A 26,282-nucleotide genomic window follows, 5' to 3' on the forward strand; every position below is an offset into this window, starting at 1 on the left:
TTGTTTTGTAGTGTCCATATCGTCATTATTTAAGATTGCTCCTACTTTTGACAAAGTAAGAAAAACATGAGGCAGTGTCCAGATAGATTTGTCCATGTTGGCTTGTTTATTTTATCACAACACTAGCATCAGTAGACTTCATAGGGAAATAATGGAAAGAAGGAAGGTGTGTTGGTGTGGTGTTGTTGTTAATTCTCTGCTCTGAGGTAATACTTCCTGTTGTTTTTATTTCTCTCCAAATGAACCAACAATAGTTTGGACTTTTCAAACAAAGAGTTTATAAGCCACTTAAGCCACTGTCACATCATATCCACAACAATGTGTCTCATTTTGCCAACACTGAATGTGTTGTTTGTAGACATTGTCCCAGACTTTGCAGGTGAAACATCTATTTTATGTCCTAATGATGTCATTCAGGTGTGAGAAGAAAGAGGAGAAAGACGTTCAGCAGACGCATTTTATTTCTGGAGAGTCCCTCGGAGAAAACCTGCACCACTCACAGGATATTTGCAGTGCCACGCAATTACAACATCACTTCCCTTTAGGTCAACTTGAATTACACAGACATGATGCCAACATTGTGTGCAACCCCTTCACAGTCACAACCATCGGCTCTCCAGTCAGACCTCGTGCCTACTTACACACTTCCACTGTACCATCACAACATGAGCCGCAGTTTGTTCCCCTGCAGCTCGTACAACTGACACAATGACCTCCTCCTGCACCACAGCCTGGATCCACTCTCCTTCTCTGTCAAAACTCTTCCTCTGCGCTCCGACACCGGGACTCTTTGAGCAGGGTGAGGCGAGCGAGCGCCTCGGCCACCGACAGCTCGCCGTGGACTTTGTTGTCCCTCGTACGCACGTTGACACTGTTAGTCATCTTCTCCTTCTCTCCGACCACTGCCAAGACACAGGGAGACAAACAGCTTGAGGCCGAGTCACACAACACACACGCACGCTACACACAGCTACCCTAACGCACTGCTCAAGTTGTGCAGCTGAATTCAACAGTTTTGGGTGTGGCTGAAGAAAATAAAACTACAAAGAATAATATGAAAAAAAAATGGATTAGCGGTAATTTGTTTTTCAGAACCCCTCTGGCCCAAAAAAACACCTACAAAAAAATCGTTCATCCCCACTGCAATAACTGAATAGCAAACAATAACCTACTCTTTATTATTTTTATCTGTGTGAATGTGCTTGACTGGTTTTCTTTTTAACCTGTGTTGAAGACAAATTTCTTCTATCTATCTATCTATCTATCTATCATAACAGTATTTAAAATAAACATTGATTCACTTAGATTACAAATTAAATAGCTGATTCCGTTTCAGTAATATGACAATGAAATTGCCACTCTGCTTGAGAATTAGACCAGTTCATAGAGGTCTGGTCATGACTCACAACATTACTCTTGATGATGATTCTTGATAAATAAAACTGGTTTTCATGTGATTGCTGCTTACTCTCAGAGTGGCAAAACAGTGGTTGGGCTGCACAAATAACATGAGCTCACCAAGGATGAAGTTATACTGAGCCAACTGAGCATTACGGATTTTCTTGTTGAGGAGGCAGCCAGAGTCGAGGTCAGCATCTGCCATGAAACCAGCTTCTGTGAACTGTTTGCAAACCTGAAAGACAGAAGAAAGAAGAACAATGAAAAACCACACCGATAGGTTAAATCTGACAATGCTACCAGGAAGTGGAACACTTGCCCTCTTGGCGTACTCCTCACAGGAGGGGTTGACAGGAACTAACATCACCTGGCGGGGGGAGAGCCACAGCGGCCTGGTGGAGGAAGAAGCAGAGAATCAAGTTTTCACATTGACACCAACGCTGGCATCTGTATTTCTCACTGCAAAGGAGAATGGCAGACAAAGTCTTCCAGCAATGACGGACTCTGCTGGAGAGAGGATGAATGTGCCTCCGTCGCAGGAGTGCTACACATGAATTGAGTCATTTTGTAAAATGCATTCAGTGAGTCAGATCAATGTTCATGTTTGAGCAACATCTCACCATTTTCCTGCGTAGTTCTCCGTGAGGATGGCGATCATCCTCTCCACGGAGCCCAAGATGGCTCGATGGATGATGACTGGTCGGGCTCTGTCGTCGCCATCCTTCCTGTTAAGCATGAGGTGAAAATCAATGCTAACGGCTCCTTGGAACAAGAAATAATAGCAAATAGCACATTGTGCTGACGCATATCCAGACTACACTTGCCTTAATTTCATTTGATTTTATCTAATTTTTATTCTTAAAATGCTTAGATATTTTTTTTACCATCTAATTTCTATTGTTTTTTTTTTATTTACATATACTTGTTTGCAGTGCTTCTTATTGTGTGTCACTATCACCTTGCTGCTGTAATGTTGGACATTTCCCCACTGTGGGACTAATAAAAAGGAAATCTTAATCTTAATCTTTACGGGATTGATGCACGATGGGTAAGAACACACGACAGTGTGAAATGCCATTTCATAGATGACACAACTGTACTACACAAATGGACGACAAAAAACGAGAAAATAAATGACCTTGCTGATCTTAGTATATTCATATATGCATGTATGTGTACACACACACACACACACACACACACACACACACACACACACACACACACACACACACACACACACACACACACACACACACACACACACACACACACACACAAGCATATATCAACACATGTTTTATCAAGAGTTGAGCTCTGGAGAAACCAATCAGTCGACCAGCAACAAAACCAGTTTGAAGTCTCAACCTTTGAAACATGCAATTGTGCAGAACACAGTGCAGAAGCTTAAAAGTGGTCCTGCGAAGGGGGATTAACATGGACCCCATGAAGCAGCCAGAACAGAGACTCAGCAGTGTGTCCATGTTTTCATTAGGTGACTCACCCCACAAAGGTCAGGTTGAAGCGGATGGGCAGCTGGAAGTCCAGCTGAATGGTCGCACACTGGTGGTAGCGCCCAATTGCATCTTTGATCTTAATGTCAATCTAAAACAGGGGCAAGTGAATTACGGCGCTGTTTGTGACCTCCATGAACTTTGAATTCAGAGATTGTCAGGGGAAAAAAAAAAAATAATAATAATAATAATAATAATATATATATATATATATATATATATATACATATATATATATATATATATATATATACATATACATATATATATATATATATATATATATATATATATATATATATATATATATATATATATATATATATATATATATACATATATATATATATATATATATATATATATATATCTATCTCGATATGTATATATATATATATATATATGACTAAAGCAAACCTTGGGTCCATAAAAAGCTCCGTCTTCGGGGTTCAGTTTCCATGGCTCTCCAAACTCATTCAGGCTGTTCTCCAGTTGCTGTGGAGCACGAGGCACAATGGCATATGTAATTCAAATCAAAACAACTGAGAGCAATTACCGTCAACCTTGTGAGCCTTTTTTAGGTCGACAATTTGAACTAGAACAGTCTGCACCTTGCAACGCCATATTCACTGGACATTACTGGCCAAGATTTGTACTTATGCAACCAAATATATGAATCTGAGAGAAGAAATGATGTTAAAATGATGATAAAAATCTGGGGCGTGCACAAACTTTTACCCTCAGTGACTGATTATTTTGGCAACAATATTATTTGATTAATTTTGATGATCTAGTTCCTCATTTCAGACTTTGTTCGACCACACTGGTCTTATTTTCAACTTAAAATCAACGTCTATTGTCATGAAGTTTTTTATCAACCATACAGGACATTCTTCACCTTCTCGGCCTGGTTCCACACGGCGATGTCACCCAGATACTTCTCTGGGCGTGTGGAGAGGTGAAGCTGGAAGGAGAATCCAAAAACGTCGTAAACACACCGCAGGAAGTCGAGGCAGCCTTTCATCTCAGACTCAATCTGTAATCAAGAAGGAAAAAAAAATCCCAGATGAATCAGAATTCAGGGGGTGACTCATAATAGGCGGTTGTGTGTTTCATTCAGACGTTTAAGGACCTCCAACATCGCCACTTCCGGAAACTACTGGTGCCATCACCTGATCCATCCGGCAGAAGATGTGGGCGTCGTCCTGCTGGAAGCGCCGCACTCGGGTCAGACCGCTCAGCGTCCCCGACAGCTCGTTCCTGTGCAGGACGCCGAAATCGGCCAGCCTCAGAGGGAGCTCCCTCCACGAGCGAGGCCTGTGGCTGAACATCAAGCTGCAGGAGGAGCAGAGGGCGGAGACATCGCACCACCGTGACGGGACGGGAATCGCATTTTCTACGTAGGAGGGACGCTGACAGATGAGACAAATGAGTGCTGTGGGTTTTTTACCAGTGCCCGGGGCAGTTCATGGGCTTGAGTGCAAAGATATCTTCCTCCACGGGGAAGGAGAACATGTTGTCGCTGTAGTGCTGCCAGTGGCCAGATGTCTCCCACAGTTTGCTGTTGTAAATGTTTGGGGAGGCCACTTCCTGGAAGCCTCTTCTCCAGTACTCCTCCTGGACAAATGACAAAACCACATAAACAAGCTCAAATCACCAGTTTGCCTACACAGGTACTTTACTGAGCTGAGCTCATGACGTCTTCAGTCTGAGGGGAATTTCTTTTTTTCTTTTTCATTTTCCGTAAGCTATTGTTTCCAAATTTCCAGCGAAGCCGTTTTGCAGCAGTATTATAGGTAGGATTTTGTAACAGCGCTGCTATGATTAAGAATAGAAAGACCTTTAAAAAAACAAAACAACAAACCTACTTAGTCAGATCATGATGAATAAACAGACTGAAGCAGAGGCCAATATAAAAGAAATACAGCATCAAAGGAGACGAAAGGGCGACTACTGAAGAAGTTGGTCGTCACGCATTGAAGTTCAAAGCTCAAATGGAACTTTGGAGGTCGATAACTTCTCTTCATATCATCACATCGTCCAAATCATCCTCATCATCTTTTTCACTTTTTTTTTTTTTTTTTTTTCTTATAAAAGCTGGGGCTTTTGGGAGCATTGTTTAAGTGTGCATGGGTTTGTGTGTAGGTGTCCTTGTGCTTCTATGTTTTGTACTGTGTTTGTATTCACTACTCCTCGTGTTTGTCCTTATTTGTATGGATGGACGCCCTTGAAAATGAGATGGGAAAAGAGATGAAGGCTCATCTCATTCATCGCAGTGACCAACACAAAGCCTCCGCAGCCTGTTGGTGGCCTGAGCCACGTGTGGCTGTACTCTGTGCTCTGTAAGATATTTTAGAATGGCAAATGCAATGCTCAAACCCCTGTCGTATGTGCGTTTCATTGATAACAGTCACAGCAGACTGAAGCCAGAATGATCTTGCACCACCGCGGTCGGTGTGCTCTGTGTGAGGATGTCTTGGCCTCTTCATCTGGTGTGTTGGTGTGTGATGTGAAACTCCTCAAGATGTCAAGACAGTTCCTGCAAGTTCCTGTCGAGTCACTGGCCTTGGCAGAGAAGCTCAATTCGATATGCAGTCTGTTCCACTTCGAGCTGCCACCTGCTGCCTGTGCTTTCAACCCCTGGCTGACTTAGTTCCTTGTCGTTGAAGCTGTTTGCACGATAACCATCAGGCCTCAAGTATGCTCAAGTGCACGAGAAATGGCAAGAGGAGCTTGGTTGCAATAGGAAATGCTCGACTGTAAACCTTAAAAAAAATTTAGTTGAGTCCCAGTGTGCACAAGCCGTTCATTTGGTGAAGTCATGTTTGTTCAAGTGTTTGAGTCAGCAGCTGCTTGTTTTTTCTCTGGATGAGCATGAATGTTAACACAAGCACAACCTGCACTCCGTGTTTAATTTGGGTTTTCTTTTCATCTCCAGGCTAGCCAGTTTTCTGTTGATGTGTCACAAACTGCTATCCCTGCGGTTTCTCTGTGCTGAAACATGATGTGAAGTACAGGGAACAACTCAACCTCCTACCCTGATGAACTCTGTGAGAGTGTTGTAGATGTAGGCACCGCGGGGCATGAAGAAGCAGCTGCCAGGGCTCAGATCGTGGAAGAAGAACAGCTCCTGATCCTGCGACACCAACACATGAGAGAAAGGATCAGCAGGTGCAACCAGCAGCAAAGTCACTGACGCTGCTGACAATCTGTCGGCATCTGGCCTGGTTTCCTGTTCAGGAGTGAATCGTCAAATGTTCCTCATCCGCGATCATTTCTCAAAACGTTTTTAACAAAAGCAGCATGTGAGAAATATGTTGATTCTCCAGCTGCATTTTTCAGCCTCATATCAGATCTCCAAACTGTATTCCTTTTATACCTCCATCAGGTGATTCGTGCTTGGCACAGGTTAAAATAGTATACACACAATGCAATAGACATGTTTTTGTAGGCCATGATGTAGACAAGCTGAAGTATGTTGCTAAACGTGTGCTAATGCTAGACAGGCTGAACTTCATCGCATGACAAAATGATTGAATTCAAAGTCATTTTAAAGAGCTGCTGCAAATCAACCTTGCGTGGCAGATGGACAGCTGTACTTCACCCCGGGAGACTCAGGTCATCCATGTCGCCAACCTCCAATAGAGGCTGTTTTCATGACACAGAGATATGTGTCTCACGTTCAACAGTGAGGTCCATCCAGTCACATTCCAGTTCCACCTCCCCTTTCTCCAATGCTTTCTATTCCAGCACTTAAACAGATGGAGACATGAGATCACTAAAAGGTTTGGGTGCTGTTCCATTTGCTGAGCCAGGTCAGCTGCTAAAGTCTGTGTCAGCACTGTCTTCTGTCTTGACATTGTGTCTTTTTCTGCTAAGAACAAATGCTTGAAGGTTGAAGGTGTTTCATATGGTAGGACAGGTAGACAGGCGAGGTAATAAATGTGTGTAATGCCGTGAAGAATTAACCAATCTTTTTTTTTTTTTTTAATCAATAAGTCGATTACAAAGCCAACCTCGTCCAGGTGCATCTCCTGCATTTGCTACCTTGAGTAATATTGGTTGTGTGTGTGTGTGTGTGTGTGTGCCCTTGAGGACCATGTTTAAATTGATATGCCATGCTTGTACCCTCCTCTTCATCATATGGCAGCAACATAAATGTCCTGACTGTGGAGTTTGATGAGGAACTGGAATGTTACTGATGCCAAAGGGAGTGTGACCTCATGCTGACAGCCAGCTGGGGCATCAGATGACTCCCAGAGCGCTTCATATGCCCATTCGAGATAAAACAGCGCCCCCAACTGGTACAAATCAGCAGCAGTGGGTTTAAAAATGAACCGCGTGAGTGGTGTGAGAACCATGTTCTTAAACAGGATCAAGAAAACAAGCTCAAAGCACTGTGAACGATGAAATCTTTGTCAAAGAATCTGGAAAAAAAAAATGTGATGTTGCAGAATTCCTTCAATTTTGGCTGCTCAGACACTGCTGCTTTCACTTTGCCACATCAGTGAAACCACAAAGCTCAGAGCATCATCCATCACAATAGACAACTGTACAAATGAATCAAAATTAATTGAGCAATGGCATGTCAACGCCATCTGGTGGGCTTGGAGATGAATGTCGTCAACGCAGCGACTCACTTTGCCAATCTTGCGATGGTCTCGATTCTTGGCCTCCTCCTGAAAACGCTCCCATTCCTTCAGCATCTTGGAATCTGGGAAAGAGATCCCGTAGATCCTCTGCAGAGTCTCCATGTCAGAACGACCCTCCCAGTAAGTTGACGAGTTCTGTTGGCAGAATGTAAAGAGAAAGAAATGAGAAACATTGTGAAAAAGGGAAATAATAGAAAAGAAAGAACAGAAGATATGTTTGGTTTGTGTTTTACCTTGTAGATTTTCATGGCCTTGATTTTGCCTGTGTGTCTGACATGCGGACCTCTGCACAAGTCTATTAGGGGCCCACAACTAACAAGGGCGATGAAAAAAAAATATTAATAGCATTAAAAAGGCCCCATAACTCACAATTACAACTATGAATAACACAGTTTAAGCTACATTTTTGTGTTTTTCTTAGAAGCTACTTACCGGTAGACAGTGGTCGTGGGTGTAGTAACCTTCTCATTCAGAATGCGACACTTGAATTTATTGTACTAGGCAATAAAAAAAGACAATGGCTGGGTTACAACTCATCCAAGACAGAAGAAAATGATTGGTTTGTTCTGTGCTGTGTCTTAATTCTACTACTTCTGAAGAGAAAAGTGTGTGTGATGAACAAAAAAAAAAAAATCTGCTCTCACCTTAAACATCTTCAACAGCGTCTCCTTGGTGACTTCAAGCCTCTCAAACGGCTGCTTTTCTTTCACCACAGTCTTACACAAAGTCTCCAGGTCCCCAAACTCAGTGCTGGACACTCCTCTAGAAATAAGAAGCATGCCAAGAAAACACTGTCATAGCCTGTAACCACTAGCAAGGCATTTTCTATCCATTTCAATTGTATTGCATTTGAAGGAAAACAATACCATACATTAACATTATGGCGCGAGAAAAAAAGCCAAGAAAGCACTAAAAGATATGAACTCACTTTTGCCCGTCTAGGAACATGTCGTAGTAGAAACCATTCTCGATTGGGGGACCATAACACAAACATCCCCCATAAAAATGTTCCATCGCCTCCCCAAGAATGTGAGCGCTGGAGTGCCAGTACACCTAGAGTGTTAAAAAGACAAGGCACATATTAAAAAAAAAGTCTGAAAGTTTTCTCAGAAATAAAAAGCTTAAAATCCTCACAGCCTGAGCATCCTCATCATCAAAGCGCAGGAGCTCAAGAGAACAGTCGCCCTCAAGAGGCCGGTCCAGGTCCCAGAGGTCACCATTTACTCGTGAAATGACCGCATTGTCAGCAAGGCCCTGGCTGCAAGACAAAGGTAAGAAATATGATGCATTTTGTGCATGCTGGAGAGGATTAAACCAGATAGTTTCTTGTTGTTTTTTTCTTTTTATGACAGCAATTCCCCACATGCAAATGCATCAACTGTAGACCACAAACTTGTGCTTCTGCCCCGGTGTACGAGCACTGACCTGATATCGCAGGCAACCTGGTAAGGAGTGGTGACCCAGGCTTTGCCAGACACCTTACGGCTATCCGGCAGCGTGACAGTGATGGGCTTGGAATTTGCAGCTTTCTTCGCCAACAGGAGGTCACTCTCCTTCTTCAGCTCCTCATACAAGCTGAGGCGCTCTGTGACGTATGCTGGCCCCGGCTTCAGCTGACATGAAACATATGACAAGCCAAAGCAGTTTTGTTAACAGTTTACACTAGAATTAAACAACTGGGCTGTTTGGGCTTAGGTGAGACTCATGCAAAAAATTTAAATCAAGATGAGTTTTTTTTTTTTTTTTTTACCTCTTTCAGACCTCCTTGTCCCTTCTCCTGCTTCTTCTCCTTCTTGTTGTTGTCACTGTGTTTGGTGTCTGGGGTTTCAACCTGTCCACAGACAGATGTGTGAGAACCACAACAAACAGCCCCCCCCCCCCCCAGAGTGCCATTCTACCGACGTCACAGAACATTTTCAGCAGTGAAAGTGTGGCCACACTTTCACACAGCTATTTCTGGAAGTGGGGGAGGTGGGGTTTGTCGTGCATGTGGTTTCACTGTGCTGTTTCTGCTGTGTGAGAAGTTCAGTTCAGTTTGGAAAACGGACACAACTGTTTCTCATTGGATCAATGATTCCACAATATTTATACAGTATAAGATATTTTCCTAAAAAAATAAACCTTACATTTATCTTCACCCTGAAAACAAACTTTATGCCCATCCATATCAAGAGATATTCTATCTCTCTAGGAATCTCTAGATAGATAGATAGATAGATAATAAAACTGAAGTAAGACAAAGAGGTACAGATCCGTGCTGTAATAAAATGTAACAGCGGGTGTTGGGGAAATAATAATAATAATGATAATAATAATACAAAAAGGAGGCCCGTTATTCCATTGATTAAGAGGAGGCCCGTTATTCCACTATGTATGTGCAGCACTCCTCGTCCTAATATTACAAATATGGTGTGGAGATGGTTATGAGAAACACTGCAATCATCAACGCTACCTTATTTTGAGGACAGTTGTTTTTTTGCTGCACTTTGGAGGCATTTTTCTCCGGAGCTTTTCCGCACTTGTTTCCTGGCTGCTTCCGCCCCGGTCCCTCCTCCCGCTGCAGCTCCGCCTGGAGACCCCGCCGGAGGTGCACTAACCGGTACCTGAGCTTCTCATTTTCGGCTCGGAGACACTCCAGCTCCGGGGAGACATCCGTAATTTCGACGGTATCCAGCCCTCGACTCAATCCATCGCGGAGAGAGGAGATTTCTTTGGTGAGGAGGCGAATGTGCTCCTCCTGGGCGGACAAGCGTGCAGCCAGGCACTCCGCCATCTTTAAAAGACCACCATAGTTCAAATGACACCACACTTCCGGTGTCAAGCCGAGCGCATGCACCATGGATGTGTCATGCACCACATCATGGGATAGCTCCTCAACGCGTATGTTCGTTGATTTCTGTAGCACTCCTGGCCCTTACCCATGCCTACTTTTGACTGGACACGGATATGTTGACGTCAAAATCACTGTTACCGAGAAATGCATGCACCCATTGTTGTTATGTTAAGAAACTACATGTGTTAAACGTTCAGCGACTGACTAAAGAAAAGAAAAAAAACGATATCGCGTTCAACGACGTCTCAGTTGCCGAAGACATACCGAAGCAACAGCGATGCGCGCTCCCGCGACGTACATCCGACTCGGTTGGCAAACAGAACTTGCCATGACACCGACATTTTATTTATAATTTATTTATAACAAATAATTATTATTTCTGATTGACTATTCCCGTGACTAAGTCACTAGTCGAGTATATGGTCACATATGAAGGGACACATTCATATCGTTTTTCCTTCAGTAAATAACTTACTGAGAGCGAGCGAAATAGATGAAACACTGTCAGTTATGGAGGACCATCGATAGGTGGCAGTAATACATTTTCTAATGAATGTTAACATCAGCTGGCAACTGCAGAGCACCGTGCCTCTGGGCACCAGCCTGTCAGCGATGTAAACATTGACTTTTCATTCGTGTATTGTGGCCTTAGTACCGTAACGGTGAGTGTCACAGTGTTTTTTTTTTTTTAAATGAAGGTAGAGTGACCATGGAGTAAACGCGAGAGTGTTCATTATATCCTCAACATCTGTTCGTATGTTAGCTTAGCTTAACGCTAGCGTTCATTTACAGTACAGAGCAAGCAAGTAAGCACTGTGTGTGGTAGGTGGGCTCTTGAATCTAGCGACCAAACTACGATTGACGCCGATGACAGTTAGCTCGGTTGTGTCTTAGTTGAGCGGTAGCTCGTCTAGAATTATATTTTAACACGAATCGATGTACAGAGAAACTTTCAGTTTGAGTAGCAATTGGCGTCCAAAATGAAAACAGAAACGAACCCAAATGTCTTAACCATCAAAGGTTGTAGTTCTTCAAATCACAACGATAATGATTCTCCAAATCAGATGATCAAATGAACAACTTCCGCTATGTGCTCCTGCACTCAACTGTACGTACTAGTGTTCATATTGACAATCTTGTCAGTTTACGTTACGTGTGTAAAACTCGGAAATCCAACCGATTGAAATGTTGACTTGATCAGTTTAGCCTTTGATCTTAAGCAAAGTTACAATAAAACAATGTGTCATTTACACCAAATTACCCCCGTTTAATATTTTTGCCCCCTCCCAGCTCAGCACCACCTGGGAAATTGAATGCTGCTGTGTGCAACATGGCTGGAACCTCCAGTTTTGCACCACCAAAACTTGCTGACTTCATCCTCACAGAGAAACTTGGTAGGGGTACCTATGCTACGGTCTACAAAGCCTACAGAAAGGTGAGTTTAGATGCCACCTCAATATATATATTGTCCAAATAACAGTGTGTAAACATTTTCGATCTTGCAGGGGGACAGTCGAGAAGTTGTGGCAATAAAGGTGGTTGAGAAGAAGACACTAAACAAGGCTTCCACAGAAAATCTGCTCACAGAAATTGAAATCCTCAAGACTTTGCGTCACCCTCATATTGTCCAGCTGAAAGACTTTCAGGTATAATGTTGACTTTTCTCGTTGAGCTGTTTTATAGTTGTCATGCCCTGCATTTGAATAGTTATGCATCTCTTCTGATGTCCCCTCCCTGCTGCTTGAATGCCTCTCTTTGCTCAGTGGGATGCTGAGAATATTTATTTGATCCTGGAGTGGTGTTCTGGTGGAGATCTCTCCTGTTTTATCCGCAGTAGAAAGATTTTACCTGAGAGAGTGGCACGTCGATTTCTGCAACAGATGGGCAAGTCATTCTTCATATTTATAGATGCACATAAACGTATCCTCATAAGAATATAATATATCTTATATTTCTTTAAGCAACTTACTTATCACTGCTTTCTTTTCCTGTTTCTGTACCAACCAGCCTGTGCTCTCCAGTTCCTTAATGAGCGAAACATCTCGCATTTGGACCTGAAACCCCAGAATATTCTGCTCCATGGCTCTGTCCTCAAACTAGCAGGTTACCTCACACCTCCACCACCCATGTTTGCGTCTTCATTTCATTCATATCACTATATGACTACAAAGTGTTGATATTTTCATCTAGTAGATCTGTGTGGAAGTCTGCCACAGTCTGATTTTTAAATGTCAAATGTTCTGGTTTGCTTGCAGATTTTGGATTTGCGCAGTACATGTCACCCTGGGATGAGCAGAGTGTCCTGAGAGGTTCTCCTCTGTACATGGCACCTGAGATGGTGTGCCGGCGGCAGTATGACTCCAGGGTAGATCTCTGGTCGGTTGGTGTAATTCTTTACGGTGAGTATCTGCTATTTTTTGTTTTGTTTGACATTCATTGCTCCAGGTGTTTCTTCTGCAATAATCTACACAGCACTGTTTGTTTGCATGTAGAGGCCCTGTTTGGTCGGGCTCCGTTTGCATCAAAGTCATACACTGAGTTGGTGGAAAAGATCCGAAGTAACCAACCTATTGAGGTAATTAATACATTATTAATTGAGTTTGGAAAATGTCTGTGACACCTTTGTTCTCTTAAACAGATAGCCAAACTCTGTGTTTCTTATAGTAAATACAAAACTTTACATTATTAAGTTTAATTGCCTAAATGGAGAAAAGCAAAAGCTGCCAAAAAAGGCCACTAGATGGCACACTTTCACTCCAAGTATCGTTAGAATCTGCAGAGTAGTAAAGGGTAACAGCAATTTGACATTTAAATAAACAAAGCAAGTCCACACATATTCCATAAGTATTTACATGTTTGCAGATACTTATGAATCTGTGTGAATGACTAAATAATGATCTGCAAAGTTTGTTACCATTAAAAACAAAAATACCCTCAACTGCTATCAATGTAAAGTTTGTTTCAGACCTTGTGGAACCTTTGAGGCACAGAGCTGTTACCACAGCAAGGCTGACGTGTCTCAAGACACCTACATTCCTGCGTCAGACCTTCAGCTTGAGCGCACATTAGCGTGCGGCTCATTAACCCGAGGCGCTAGGATCATCTTTTGATCAAAATAAGTGAAGTGAAGGCGGTGGAAGGCTGCCCTTTTCCCTTAAATTGTGCTGCTGATGGAGTGTAACATTATAAGGTCATGTTTTGTGTGTCAGCTGCCTCCAGGGGCCCGGGTCTCCAAGGACTGCAGAGACCTTCTGCTGCAGCTGCTGGAGAGAAACCCAGATGCCCGGATCACCTTTGCCGAGTTCTTCACCCACCCCTTTGTGGATTTGGAGCACATGTCGAGCGCAGAGAGCCTCGCCAAAGCGGTGAGCAGGAGCGGCGTGCCTCTGCTCTAGATGACCATGAGTAATACATGGCGTGACTGGCCGAGCACATGTACACATGTGGTTACATGTTTGTACTCTGCGGGGCGAGAGCCACGTGTGCCGCCACGCATGACTTGGCCGGCGTGCGCAGGCGACGGAGAGTTGCAGCGATTTGCATTTGAGTGACGGCAGTTTTCCCTCTTTCAGAAGGAGATGGTGCTGCAGGCCGTGCAGAAGGACCAGGAGGGCGAGCGATCGGCTGCTCTCTCCCTGTACTGCGGTGCCCTGGAGCACTTTGTGCCCGCCATACACTGTAAGAGCAACAAGCACTCTCATAGCCTGTCTTGGGCTGAAGCCCCTTAACAATACACCACAATAAACTGGCAAAATGAGTGCTCTGGAAGTAAAACCAGAACATCTCTCTGCGCTCCCCAGACGAGATGGACCGGCAGCGTAAGGAAACCCTCAGGCACAAGGTAGGCCTGACTGACTAAAAAGGAAAAAAAAAAAACACCTCAGCATTCACATTTGGATTACTTTCCTTCTTTAGTCTGAGCTGGGGTTTTTTTTTTTTGACACTCCAGTGGCTTTCACTTGGAATGAATTCCCTCTATTAATACCATATGGCATGGATGGAGAGCATATGGCGTGGTTGACATGATTAAGTTGAGTCAATGTAAGAGGGCTTCCCGCAGGTCAACCGGTATGTGTCCAGAGCCGAAGAGCTGAAAGCCCTGGTGGCCGCAGACAACAGGCTGAGCTTTGAGGCGGCGCGGACCTCCAGGGATATCCTGCGAGGTACTGAACAAAGCGGAGAGACCGCGGTCCGTGTTTGCTGCAGACTTTTAAACCAGGAATGCATTAGTAATTGGATTATTTTAAATCATTTGAAAAATTCCACAGCAGTGAAGAGAGACTGTTGTGTGCAGTTGTTTGCAAGATGTATATTTTCTTTTATCCCTTTCCTGTTCTTTTTAAGTGAGTCCACTGAGCTCAATTTATTTTTCCTCCGTCTCCGAGTTCACATTTGTCTTCACAAGAGTTGTGCTCGGGTCCCTCGGGGATTTTGTGTTTTGCTTGCCGTTGTCTGATGCTTATGGTCAATTACCCCTTTTCCCCCCTAAATAAATATTATGAAATGTTAAGTGTACTGTGATGATGTCTTAACATGCTACAGGGGAGCATACCAAGTCTGAATATAGTTTTAGGCTTTGTGGATGGTGTGACAACAATGTTACGCTATCAGAGGTAAATGTATTTTTTGACCAAATTTTCTTTCCTTCCTTCCTTCCTCCCTTCCTTCAGAAATGTCACGTGACCAACCCAGACTACTGGCTGCACTGGAGCTGGCCTCTACGGCCATAGCCAAGGTTTGGAAAGAGATTTCTCCAAATGAGTCAACATTATGACAATGAACATGAAAGCAAATTTAAGCAGATGATGATTAATCGAACATTTTGAAACTGACATTTTCCAACAACAAACAAACTATTGTAATTTTCTGGTCATTTATTTAATCACATATTTTTCTAATTCAATAACCGATGCGAAGATTGACAGCAGCGTATATTTATAGCAACAATCTAACCTGACATTTAGATAGCACAGCAAAAGTCCATCTATCTAGAATTGCAAGACATGACGCGTGACAGTGGCTCCGGCTTCATTATGAGGGAGGTCTGAGACTTGTTATCAAGACTGGGTTTGCATTTTCCATATCAGGAGGAAAGTGGACTGAATGATCAGGAGGCTCTGGATGTGTATCAGCAGTGCCTCGGAGAACTGCTGCTGGTGCTGGCAGGTAAATACACTCCTCTTTCCCTCAACTTCTTTGGCCAAAGAATTTCCAATAGACAGCACTTTATTTTGAGTAGACTACAATGTAGCCTCTGTTTGCAGCCTCTGTGTTCGTCTCCCCGTTAAAACTGATGCCCGTTTCTGCTCCACAAAACAGTTCTGATAAGAAACTTTGACTAGGAATCTAGAAACGTTACAAACAAATTAAATAATTACTCATCCGGAGGAACACAGGCTTCCATGTGGCGATCTCTGGGACTCTGGACATGGGCTGGGACCAGGCTCGGGTGGGGTGGGGTGGGGTGGGGTGGGGTGGGGTGGGGTGGTGTGGTGTGGTGTGGTGTGGTGTGGTGCGGCCTGACCTGCAGACAAAGACGCTCTGGCACCAGACAAGGGAGACACAGTCTATTTAAGCACACAGAGGGTAATGGGGAACAGGTGAAGACGATCGGTAATCAGGTCAGACACACAGGTGAGACATGAGGGAGGGCAAGTGTTCTGAAACCAGAGGAGAGTTAGTTGCTTGTCAAAATAAAACAGGAAATGACAGGACTAAAAAAAAAAACCAGGACAAGACAAACCTCACCACGGTGTGACACATACATGTGGGAGGATGAGGGAGCCGTCTGCTGAACGACAGGCAGGCTGAGAGAGAGAGAGACTTCTGCAGGATTGGCCTAATGGAAGATGTGGGCTAAGAGCCGTCCACATGTGGCTTTGAGCGGCGGAGGAGAGCCGCTGCCAGCGCCCTGTGTGTGGTACGCTGCTGTGAACGCGCAGCCATCTGCTTCCCATTGCCACGGCACAGTCCTCGTCTTTGTGTTGTTACACACTCCAAACTAATAAAAACTATTATCGCTCGTGTAAACAAGAGCTCCAGCCACCCAGCCAGCGTCTTGGTGCTTCATTCAGCTGATATGCAGGAGTTCAGCGCTGGACATGGTGCCAGGCGTTGCAACATCTCAAGCGTCTCTGCAGTGTCTTGGATTTTCTTTACAGGGCAAGCAAAGCTCCACTTTTTTTTGTTGTTGACAGAAACATTGATTTGTAGTGAACTTATCCAACTCATCGGGGATATGGGGGGGCGTGGGGGGGGCATTCTTTGTTTGGCTTCACATTTTATGTTGCACAACTTCTATTGTTGCAGTAGGCCTCACCACCACAGCGTCTTCCTCCTTCTTCTTCTTCTTCTTCTTCTTCTTCTTCTTCTTCTTCTTCCTACTCCTCTTTCTCCACCTCTTCCTCCTCCCACCACCGCTCCTACCCACCACGTCCCTGGATGGCTGACTGGGAAAACACTGGGATCACTCCCACCCTGGAGCCCCCCAGTCTGCACACTAGAATGACCTCGCTTGATCTTGATTGGCTGCTGGACTCTTGTTTCTCTTCCTCTCCTCATCATTTCCTGTTCTCTCCCCTCGGTGATCCAGCGGAGCCTCAGGGCCGCAGGCGGGAGCTGCTGCATGGGGAGGTGAGTTGGCCTGCAAGCCCCCCCGCCCTCCGCCCCCCATACCCACACACACACACACATTCATCACTGCCCTCTTTATAATGTTTTTTTTTTTTAAAGTTGCTGCCATATTTTATGTTGACATAGCAACAATGGCTCAAACTTGCAAGAGTAAGTTTTCATCTAATCTGACATAATAAAGGTTTATTCAAAATGGGAGGAGGTTAACAAATGTCCCTAATCAGACATATGTGGTTAAAGTTCAGGAATTTATATTTTTATCTTTAGCCATGAAGGTGTAGACTGCGGTAAAAGGTCTCCAAACTCAACGGGAACCAAATCAGTGGTTTGATGAACTGCCTCTTTTCTTTGGCAATAATTAGATCTGCGCTCCGACCCGCTTTTTACTTTTGGAACAAGACAACCTTCTTCTATGAAATCTAATTTTGATGGTCTAGTTCATTTCCCGGTTCTACTTTCGGGATGCCAAGACCCTGAAGAGCATCAGGCACTGAAGTTACTGATGATCAAACAATCCAAAAGGAAGCCTGTTTTTTTCTGTCAATGTTGTCAATGGCAGAATGGAGCCAGGGAGAGACAACAGCATTTCAACAACAAACCCCAACAAAACCCCAGAAATGCAAAAGTTTTTTTTTTTTTTTTTTTGATGGGCCTCATAGACCTCCCTGTTTGAACTGTAATGGCTGCTCATCTTAAGTAAATTCAGATGTGGCTTTAATAATGTAACACAGCATCAGAGCGACGAGGGTGGTATGGAGGAGGCTCTGTGTGTGTGTGTGTGTGTGTGTGTGTGTGTGTGTGACCCAGAACACACGCTACCATGACTGGAATCCATGCGTGCTCGTACCTACTTTAGACGACCGCACTTAATCCTCTTGGAAGTTGCAATTGATCGGCCCTGGCCTCTAATTGGCCATCACAGCTTTTGATGTGTTGCTGTATGTATGTGAGGTCAAGATGTCCCCTGACCTCTGGTTCAGCAGCATGTAAAAGTACATTAAAGCTCTGCAAGTCATCAGTAGGTCCCTTGAACCACATGGATGCCCTCGATGTTTCTAGTCCTTGGTGATGAAAGAGGCAGTGATTAAAGTGCTGTGGCTGCGCAAGTAAAAAAAAAAAAAATTGTGGTCACAAAGGTTATTCACTGCAACCACTTTGGTTGTTTAAAGGGCATGATGTTGACCCTGATGCAGTAGCAGCGGGACGGAACCAAGACGGCCTGCTGCATACAGCGATAAAGCCTCGTGAATGAATGCATTTATTATTGTCATTGCACAGCAAGTTGCAACAAAATTAAAGTTGCTGCCTCAGTACACTATATCTAAAAAGCTATGTGGTGTACGTAACAACCACAACAACAAATAAAGGTAACAACGTCAACAAGAACAGTTAAAAAGTGCAGACAGTGTAAAGTGCCACTGTTTTAAAGCCTCGTGTTGCTGGGATCATCAGGGAGCTGATTACAGTAAAAGGAAGCTTTGTCATAGTCAAGCATTAGCTTGACAAAGGTCTATGACCTTTGGACTGTTACATTTTAACAAATGGTACCATTCAAAACTTGAAACTCTTTTTAAAAATGTGTTTTTGCTTTTTTATTTCTTCTTCGAGTCAAAGTTTTCACAAATCCAACTTGTCATTTCAGAGGATAACCTTTGGCACAGAATTTGGCTGCTCATCTTTCCCACAGTTTAGCACGTTAGCATGCTAACTCTCGCTTTTAGCACTGGGGCCGACCACAAATTACAGCTGAGGCCGCTGGGAATGTCCAGCCCCTCCACCAGTTCCCACAGCACTTCTGGGATCCTTGCAGCTGAAAAGTTCCCCCCGCAGTCAAAACTGTGATGCATGTTCTCGCACACAGAGTGTTTGTCATGCAATAAGGACACCGTGCCCTGTTTACTCAGTGACAGAGCAGCGCTGTCCTCACCACTAACCATACATATATCGAAAACAGCCGTGCACAACATTCAGCTGAAGGAAGTGAAGCTGCACGCCCTCTCCGTCTGTTGTTGCACTGCGTCTTGTTTACCGACCTGCCTGGCTGCACCTTCATATCAGTAGCAGCGGCTCCATGACAGTTTATCGCAAAATAAAAGCGACATTTCAAAAATTTCGACAAAGTACAATTGCGATTTGCAGGTGTTTTCATTGAATGGTGCGAAGCGCAGAAGCTGACGAGATTTGACCAGAATTGCGGTTGCGTTTGTTTGTTGTCAAGAATGGTTGTTATATTTTTCTCTTTGATTACTTGTAAAAAAAATAGTCTCCTCCTCCATCCAAACATAACGCGCCATTTTTACTTGAAGTGAACAGGTCACGTGACCCCGTGCGTCACGTCCGCTGACGTGTAAATGTGAAAAAAGTGTTTCCATGAGACTTTGCGTTGTACCTCTGTATGGATACGTGTGACAAACCTCCTCATGAGAGCATCAAAACCTTTTAGCCATATTTGAGAGATTTTTCCAAGCTGAGCTGTTTCCATCACCAGGTTTTATTGACATATTTAGGTTTCGCTCAATTCTAGAGGTCATGGAAATGCAGAGTGAGTGAGTGAGTGAGTGAGTGAGTGAGTGAGTGAGTGAGTGAGGTGGAGGTGGAAAAAGAGTGTGCGACACCTGCAACTCTTTATGTTTTGGTGTACAAGCAGTTTACAACTACAGTGTTATGAGAAAGGTTTGTCATTGGAGGATGGCGTGAAACTATTATAACCTTTGTGAAATTATTATTATTTTTTTTTTTTAAATGTCTGTGGTCACTTTGTTATTATTTAGGAGTATTTACATGTCTTAAGTCCCCAACACAAGACTTGATAGAAAGTTCTCTTACCTTACATTAGTCCCAGGTCACATTTCCCCCCCTGTGGGATCAGTAAAGGTCTTCTTCACCGGTCGACTGGCGGCGCTGCGAGAAAACATCCTGAGGTTTATGAGAGCAACAACAAGCATTTACTTCCCTTCATCTGACTGTGTAATGCTCACCATCCATACACTCTGTGTGTGATATTTCAATTCCCCATTGTACATTATACACCAGACTCGTCTTGACCCTCAGCAGCTGTGAGTGTGCTCTCTGTGGCAACTGTGACGATTTTCTTTGAATTGTGTGTATGTAAGCAGATTCAGAGCCTGATGAGCAGAGCTGAATACATCAAGAAGAACATCAAGGTGAGCATCGGTCCCTGAGGAACAATGGTGTATTGCCTGCAAGATTTCTGTAGCGCACTGTGTTTAACGTCTGTGCCGTCATCATTTTACTGCAATGGGTTTCAGCGTTTTGTGCGTTTGTTTTCTTCTTTGTTAGATGCAGGAGACGCACAGTGAAGCGTCTCTGGATCGAGAACCTCTTGCAGACTCTGTCCGATACTGTGAGTTTCTCCACTCCGGCTTTTCTGTTGCGCTCAGGTTTACGTGATGAATGTTTGTACAGCTGCATGGTTGCTGCAGGAGTTCTAAACTAGGATTTGTCCAGTTGCAGTTGTAATGAGTTCATACTTTATATGAAAGTGTTTTCCGGCAGTAAAATACGAGCCGCTCTCTGGCTGTCGTGGACTCCCTCCAGGTCCGTCTGGCTCTGTGATTTCATTCCATGTAGCCCTGAGCTGCTTCCTCTCTGCCCTTGTTGTAAAGCTGGCCTTGCGAAAGCCCGACAAGGTGCACAAAATGAAACGAAAACACCAGAATAAGCAGCAAGATTCATGGAGCTTTCAGTACACTGCATAATTGATTGAAGTAGTCAGAGCCTATCGAAATAACTACAGTAAAGTTAAAAAAAAAAATGTATATGTATGTATAGCAGTTAAACCATACCATCAAAAAGTTTCCTCGTATGAGCTCCTTCTATAAAGAGGGAGCCTTAATTACAGCGGCTTGGTGGCCAAATTCTTTGGATGGATAGTAAATACCTAAAGTCCAGACAATATCCTGTTCTCAGCAGGAAATTCCTCGGGAATTATGAATGGAAAAAAAAAAAAAAAAAAAAAACTAGGGATGGGTGAGGTTAAGCTGCTCACATTTCACCCAAATGTGGCGTTGTTGTTTTAATAGAACCCCAGTGCAGTTGGCCGTGTCTGCTGGCTCAGAGCCAAGAGCAGCTGTACAGGAGTCAGGACAACACCCACCTCTGTCCCCTGAGCAGAGGACCACAGCAGGACTTGAAGAAAGATGGACTGGAGGAGTAGAATATGGCAGCGTGCAGCTTATTTAAAGGCAGCAGGGAATGACACCTGCATTACTTCCAAAGTGTAATGCAGCTGTTAGCTCCACTTGCACATAAGTGTCCAAAGCAGCGATGGCAAATGCGAATGTCGGTGAAAACAGCAGCACACAGACTCTGTTGGCTCTGTTTGGGCAGGGATGATTAATGGAGGTCTCTTACAGCGCTCCTATTTTGAAAATACAGCGGGGCATTTAAAATTGGAAATGAGATTCCTTCTTGGGGAATAACGCCAAGTTAAACACAACACGCATCAATCACTTGTGTTTTTCCAGCTTGCTGTCTGCAGTGAGCCTGACGGCCACCGTGGGAAGCGGCCGCGACGCCCCGCAGAGCCCCAGAGTCCGGTCTGGATGTGGGACCCTCACCTGACCTGCCGTTCTGCCAGGGGCATCAAAGCAAGGCTGCACCACCAGCAGGCCAAAATTGACAGTACTATATCAAAGATGTGTTATTTCAACCAGGAATTCCTCCCCAGTCTGCATTGCGCCGTATTTCCTACATTGCACACTGCAGCTTTACTTCCTGTCTTAAGAAAACCACGGAGGAGGCTTGGTAGAAGTCTAATATTGTACAAAATTCACTTTGCCAACACTCTGCTTTTCTGAAGGTGTGAGCTGAAACACAGCTCTGGGAACTGGCCCTTTGTGATGTCATAAATAATAAAGCACTGATACCTCTCCCAGATTTGTTCCACCGCAGCCACGAGGTCATTCTGCCGTCTGCGTTCTGAAGAGCTGCAGCATTATTGGATAATCAGTCAGCAGGGCTGCTTCATGAGAGCCTGCAGCAGATAGATAATGAGACCCAGAAATGACGTCAGCTGATCACACGGTGTTGAACACGTGAAGATTGCGTTAATCCAAACACTGGAGGTGATATCTTTGTGAAATGAAACAAAGCACAACTTGATGTGGAGCAGTGTTTGCTTTGACTGACTTCCTCAGTGCGATGCCTCATCACCCAGTGTGTAGCACAGTGCAACCCAGTGTGCCACACACACACACACACACACACACACACACACACACACACACACTGCATGTATTACTCAGCCAGCAGGGTGCAGAAGGCGATGCAGAGTGCAGCCCAACTTTCCATGTGTAAAGTGGGCGGAGTCACACAGCTGCATAAAGCCAACAGTGTGTTTGTCGTGTTTTGGTGGGACGCTTGTTGATTTGAGGTCTCGTGTTTACGACCTTGGCTGCTAAAATACTGAAAAAACAGCACCACCACCACCCCCCTCCCCCCCCCCCTCCCACACACACACACACAAACACACACAAACACACACACAAACACCACCAACTCAGCATTGATATGTAAATACTGCACGGCTTTTGTGACAACACCACACTGTGTGTGACGGTGCTGCGAGCCTCATCAGTTGCGGCTCGCAGCTGTTTATTTGTTTTTTGTTTTTTTGTTTGTTTTTTTACGTTTGTGTTTACAGCAAACCAGTTTAAAACACAACAATTGTTTACAATCGCTGATCCAACACGCACTGCAGTGTCTGGTGCTCATCCCCATCAGCTTTACGCTCCAGTGATGGGTGTATTATTTCAAGGCCTCTGCAAACATGCACACCCCGGCTGCCCCAGCAGCCTCTGGTGTGGCTGAACCGCAGGCTCACCGCGCTGCCTCCGCTGATGGGGCCTCTCCACCGCCGTGCGGGGAGCGCCGGAGAGGTGCGGCCTGCGCTTTATTTACACTCGCACTCGCATTCTCTGGGGGTTTTGGCACCGGCGCTCGCTGTATTTTACGAGCGACGCACAGCGAGTTAGCGGCGGCCCGGGCCAGCGCCTCCACAACGGCGCCTCTGTCAAACTGGGCGGGAAGCCTCAACAGCTGGCGGCAGGTTGATAATCCTCCACCTCGTAGGTCCGCGAGGTGCTGTTTTAATTTCAGGTACGAGTGCCTGAAAGTTTGAAGAAGAAAAAGAAAGGGAAAAGAAGCTGAGGTGTACATTGTGACTGAGGAAAGACTTTCAAAAAAAAAAAAGAAGCCAAAATGAGAAACAAAGTTTCTTCTCTGCTCTGTTTTGTTTTTCTTTGTTTTTACTGCTGTAATTGTTTGTTGATTTCATATGGAGTATTTATCATACAAAATGTCTAATGGAAAATAAACAACAGTGTCCCAAAGCTTGATTCTGACTATTTATCCATTTTCTTTATTTTTTACACCAAAACTAAGTCTGACTCGTCTTATAGAAACTTGGAAAGAGATTCCTGGGCCGACTAGAATGCAGGCGGCTGCTGCTGCTGCTGCTGCTGCTGCTGCTGCCTCGCCACCGTCGTCATCTAGAAGGCTGCAGCTCTGCAGCGACGGCTGGCTCACATCCACAAGGGGAGGAGGAGGAGGAGGAGGAGAGAACGAGGCACCCATGGGAAAGTCACGACATTTGATAATTGCAGGATTCACCAGCGAGAAAGATGGGAATGATGGGAGGGGAAGGTGGGGGGGGTGGCGATGTGAAAATTTTGAGACGAGTCGCGTTAATTGCATATCCTCAAGGAGCGGCGAGAGAAAAGTCGAGCAGAATTCAGCTTCATTTTGGAAGCAGTCTGAGGGCAGAGAGAGAGAGAGAGAAAGAGAGAGAGAGAGAGAGAGAGAGAGCGAGAGAGTGGAGGAGCTGGGGATCGGTGCCACCTGTGCAAACAGCACTCAGCTTTTCTGTCAAGTCTGCGAAAATGAGCCCTGATGAGGATTACTGATCTGCTTTTCAGAGCACAAACTTACAACAGAACGCCTGTGTTCCTGCAAACTGCTGTGCGTGTGTGTGTGTGTGTGTGAACCAGTTATGGGAATGTTAAGAGCTGCTGTCTGCAAAGCTTCACCCCTTATGGGTTTAGGACAGACTCCAAGTCAAAATCAAAATGTCATCAATGTGCCCCCCCCCCCGCCACCTCTCTCTCAGCAGTGGCTACACTGTGGCTTCACATGGCCTCAGTTTTTAACTCTAACTCCAAACCTGCGGCAGCCTCTGGCTTGTTTTGTTTCCTGCTCTCCAGCCAGCAGCTTGAATCAGGATCACATGACCCCTCTGGGATGGAGAAGCACAGGGTGCTGCGTGTCGTGGCCGCGCTGCAGAGGGTTGGAGAAGTGGGGGTGGGAATGGGGGGTGGGGGGTCTCCCATTGAATGGCTCGGCCTCATGGCTGTAATCAGGGCAGGAAGCCGACGCTGCCAGGAAAAGTTGGGATGCGTGTTGTGACCCTGTTGTTGCCTGATTGTGGGAGTCCTGCCAGTTTGTATTGCCCCCCCCCTCCTCCCACCACCCACCACGACCATCACCCCCAGCCTCCCAGTACAGCGCAGAGAACATTCTCTGCTGTAATGGATCCCAGAGAGGAAGATTCTGGAAGGGGAATTTTCTTCCTTGATTGACAACCCCCCCCCCCCCCCCCCACCCCACTTGTGGCTTTAATTGGCCACCATAACTGCCCCCCCCCCAACAAGCCCTCCCTCCACCAGGGACCTCGTCCACTCTGCCGGGACATGCGGTCGAGTCGTATTGACGTCAGCACCGCCAGTGAAGAGAGAGAGAGAGAGAGAGGTCTGTGTGGCCGAGCGAGAGGGACCTCCATAGACCCCCCCCCCCCCGCAGAGAGTAGGGACACCAGGGTTATCATGAATGGAATATTGTACCTATGAAGGACAAGAGCCCCATAAATCACCAGGGCACTCCCCTTTACTGGAGCACAGAGAGAGAGAGAGAGAGAGAGAGAGAGAGAGAGAGAGAGACGTTGAATAAAGATCATTTAGAAAATGGGCTCCACTACAGTGCTGCCTCTGTGCACCTGTTTTTACACACACACACACACTCTGCACATTTTAGTTTTGATTTCTCATACTTTTGGTTGGCAGTATTGGGGGAGATGGAGGGGGGGGGGTGACTTGGTGACTTTTAAGATTAATGGCAAATTGTTAAAGAGTTCAACTAAACGTTACAACCCTGTGATAAGTGAAGGTCTACTCTCGTTGCTGCTGCCTCGACCTGTGTGTGGTAGAGTCCAGGGAGACTGTCGAGGTTTAAGGGCTGCGTGGACACTGAATCATTTTCAGCGTGTGAATGAATTAAAGTGCGTCGTGCTTCCTAGTGGGCGGCGATGTAGCGCATTGCTCCTGACGAGCGCAAGCTCAAGCGCCGCCACGCTGCAGCCGCCGTGGTTAAATGGCGGGCGACACCTCCGACTTTACGGCTTCCTTCTCGTGCAGAAGAACAGTTTTGCTCTCGGCGGCAACTGCAGCTTTTTGCGGGACACGAAAGTTGCTCTTTGCCCAACAGGTGCACTCCTCCACACCGAGCTGCAGTGCTCCAGGACTCTTTTACAGTTTGTTAATGACTTGTAAATACCGAGGTGAGTGTGGAACAAGCCCCCAAATGGCTGCTTGTTTTGAAAGCGCTTGCCCGCAAGAGTTTTGGTCATTAGCGAGGAATGGCGGTTAAAACAGCAGTGGCAGCGGGGGGTGGGGGGGAAATGTTTCCATCGCTTCAAATATGGTGCTGCTTTATTTTCTGCTGGTGCCGTCCTCCCCCTCCGCGACTCCAGCGAGGAATCATTTGTGCAGAGACTATAAACACTTAGAATTCCTTGAAGGGTTTCAGTTATGCTGGCCTAATCCTGTAAATATTTGACTTTAAAACAAAGGCACAGCTTCTTTGGGCTCACATGGCTGTCTTAGTGACAGTTTACAACAATACTCTCTGCTTTGGGTACAAAAACCAAGTATGCAAAGTCTAAAATGATGCTATTATTATCTTGTAACATGAGTTTGTTTTTTTCATTTGCTGTTTCCTGTGTGTGACTTGACGTCAATTCAATGGGTAAAAAGTCTACTGCATGTGTAGAAAATGCTGAGTAAATCAACATATGAATTGACATATAGAGTTGTTTAATGTTGTGAGGCATGACTGAAGCGCTGTGGCGTCGCTGAACACATTTATGACCCAAACAAATTGCCCCCCCCCCCCCACGCCTCCCATTTGTTTACGAAAACACTCGACAGTCAATTGTGAACAAATTCCGTCATTACGCCA

General features: G+C 45.0%; 2 protein-coding genes across 2 annotated transcripts; one reads left to right on the forward strand and one right to left on the reverse strand.

The window, feature by feature from the left end:
* Nucleotides 1–443: 443 nt before the first annotated feature.
* tars3 (threonyl-tRNA synthetase 3) lies at nucleotides 444–10,385 on the reverse strand. Its single transcript, XM_076047187.1, has 19 exons — nucleotides 10,017–10,385; nucleotides 9,315–9,395; nucleotides 8,990–9,177; nucleotides 8,699–8,822; nucleotides 8,493–8,617; nucleotides 8,209–8,326; nucleotides 7,997–8,061; nucleotides 7,798–7,876; nucleotides 7,553–7,699; nucleotides 5,950–6,048; nucleotides 4,363–4,529; nucleotides 4,085–4,247; nucleotides 3,811–3,948; nucleotides 3,330–3,407; nucleotides 2,903–3,003; nucleotides 2,019–2,123; nucleotides 1,718–1,790; nucleotides 1,519–1,633; nucleotides 444–902 (listed from the first exon to the last, which is right to left on the reverse strand). The coding sequence occupies exons 1-19, from the start codon at nucleotides 10,335–10,337 to the stop codon at nucleotides 754–756; spliced, it is 2,436 nt and encodes an 811-aa protein (XP_075903302.1). The 5' UTR covers nucleotides 10,338–10,385; the 3' UTR covers nucleotides 444–753.
* Nucleotides 10,386–10,934: 549 nt separating this feature from the next.
* Nucleotides 10,935–22,149, forward strand: ulk3 (unc-51 like kinase 3). Its single transcript, XM_076047237.1, has 17 exons — nucleotides 10,935–11,059; nucleotides 11,688–11,832; nucleotides 11,903–12,043; nucleotides 12,161–12,281; nucleotides 12,405–12,500; nucleotides 12,653–12,796; nucleotides 12,890–12,972; nucleotides 13,607–13,762; nucleotides 13,970–14,075; nucleotides 14,198–14,238; nucleotides 14,458–14,560; nucleotides 15,068–15,132; nucleotides 15,485–15,563; nucleotides 16,990–17,030; nucleotides 20,147–20,194; nucleotides 20,331–20,394; nucleotides 21,518–22,149. Exons 2-17 carry the CDS (start codon nucleotides 11,728–11,730, stop codon nucleotides 21,532–21,534), a joined length of 1,410 nt encoding a protein of 469 aa, XP_075903352.1. The 5' UTR covers nucleotides 10,935–11,059; nucleotides 11,688–11,727; the 3' UTR covers nucleotides 21,535–22,149.
* The last annotated feature ends 4,133 nt before the right edge of the window (nucleotides 22,150–26,282 follow it).

Source organism: Nelusetta ayraudi, unplaced genomic scaffold, assembly GCF_046127955.1.
Source record: "Nelusetta ayraudi isolate G7.1 ecotype Tasmania unplaced genomic scaffold, CSIRO-AGI_Nayr_v1 ptg000005l, whole genome shotgun sequence".
In the NCBI taxonomy this organism is placed as follows: Eukaryota; Metazoa; Chordata; class Actinopteri; order Tetraodontiformes; family Monacanthidae; genus Nelusetta; species Nelusetta ayraudi.

Coding starts and splice junctions, on each gene's coding strand:
- ulk3 (XM_076047237.1), top strand. CDS start 11,728: ATGGCTGGAACCTCCAGTTTTGCACCACCAAAACTTGCTGACTTCATC. Junction 11,833..11,902: donor TCTACAAAGCCTACAGAAAG/GTGAGTTTAGAT, acceptor TCGATCTTGCAG/GGGGACAGTCGAGAAGTTGT. Junction 12,044..12,160: donor TCCAGCTGAAAGACTTTCAG/GTATAATGTTGA, acceptor CTCTTTGCTCAG/TGGGATGCTGAGAATATTTA.
- tars3 (XM_076047187.1), bottom strand. CDS start 10,337: ATGGCGGAGTGCCTGGCTGCACGCTTGTCCGCCCAGGAGGAGCACATT. Junction 9,396..10,016: donor ACAACTGTCCTCAAAATAAG/GTAGCGTTGATG, acceptor GTCTGTGGACAG/GTTGAAACCCCAGACACCAA. Junction 6,049..7,552: donor ACCATCGCAAGATTGGCAAA/GTGAGTCGCTGC, acceptor TTGGTGTCGCAG/GATCAGGAGCTGTTCTTCTT.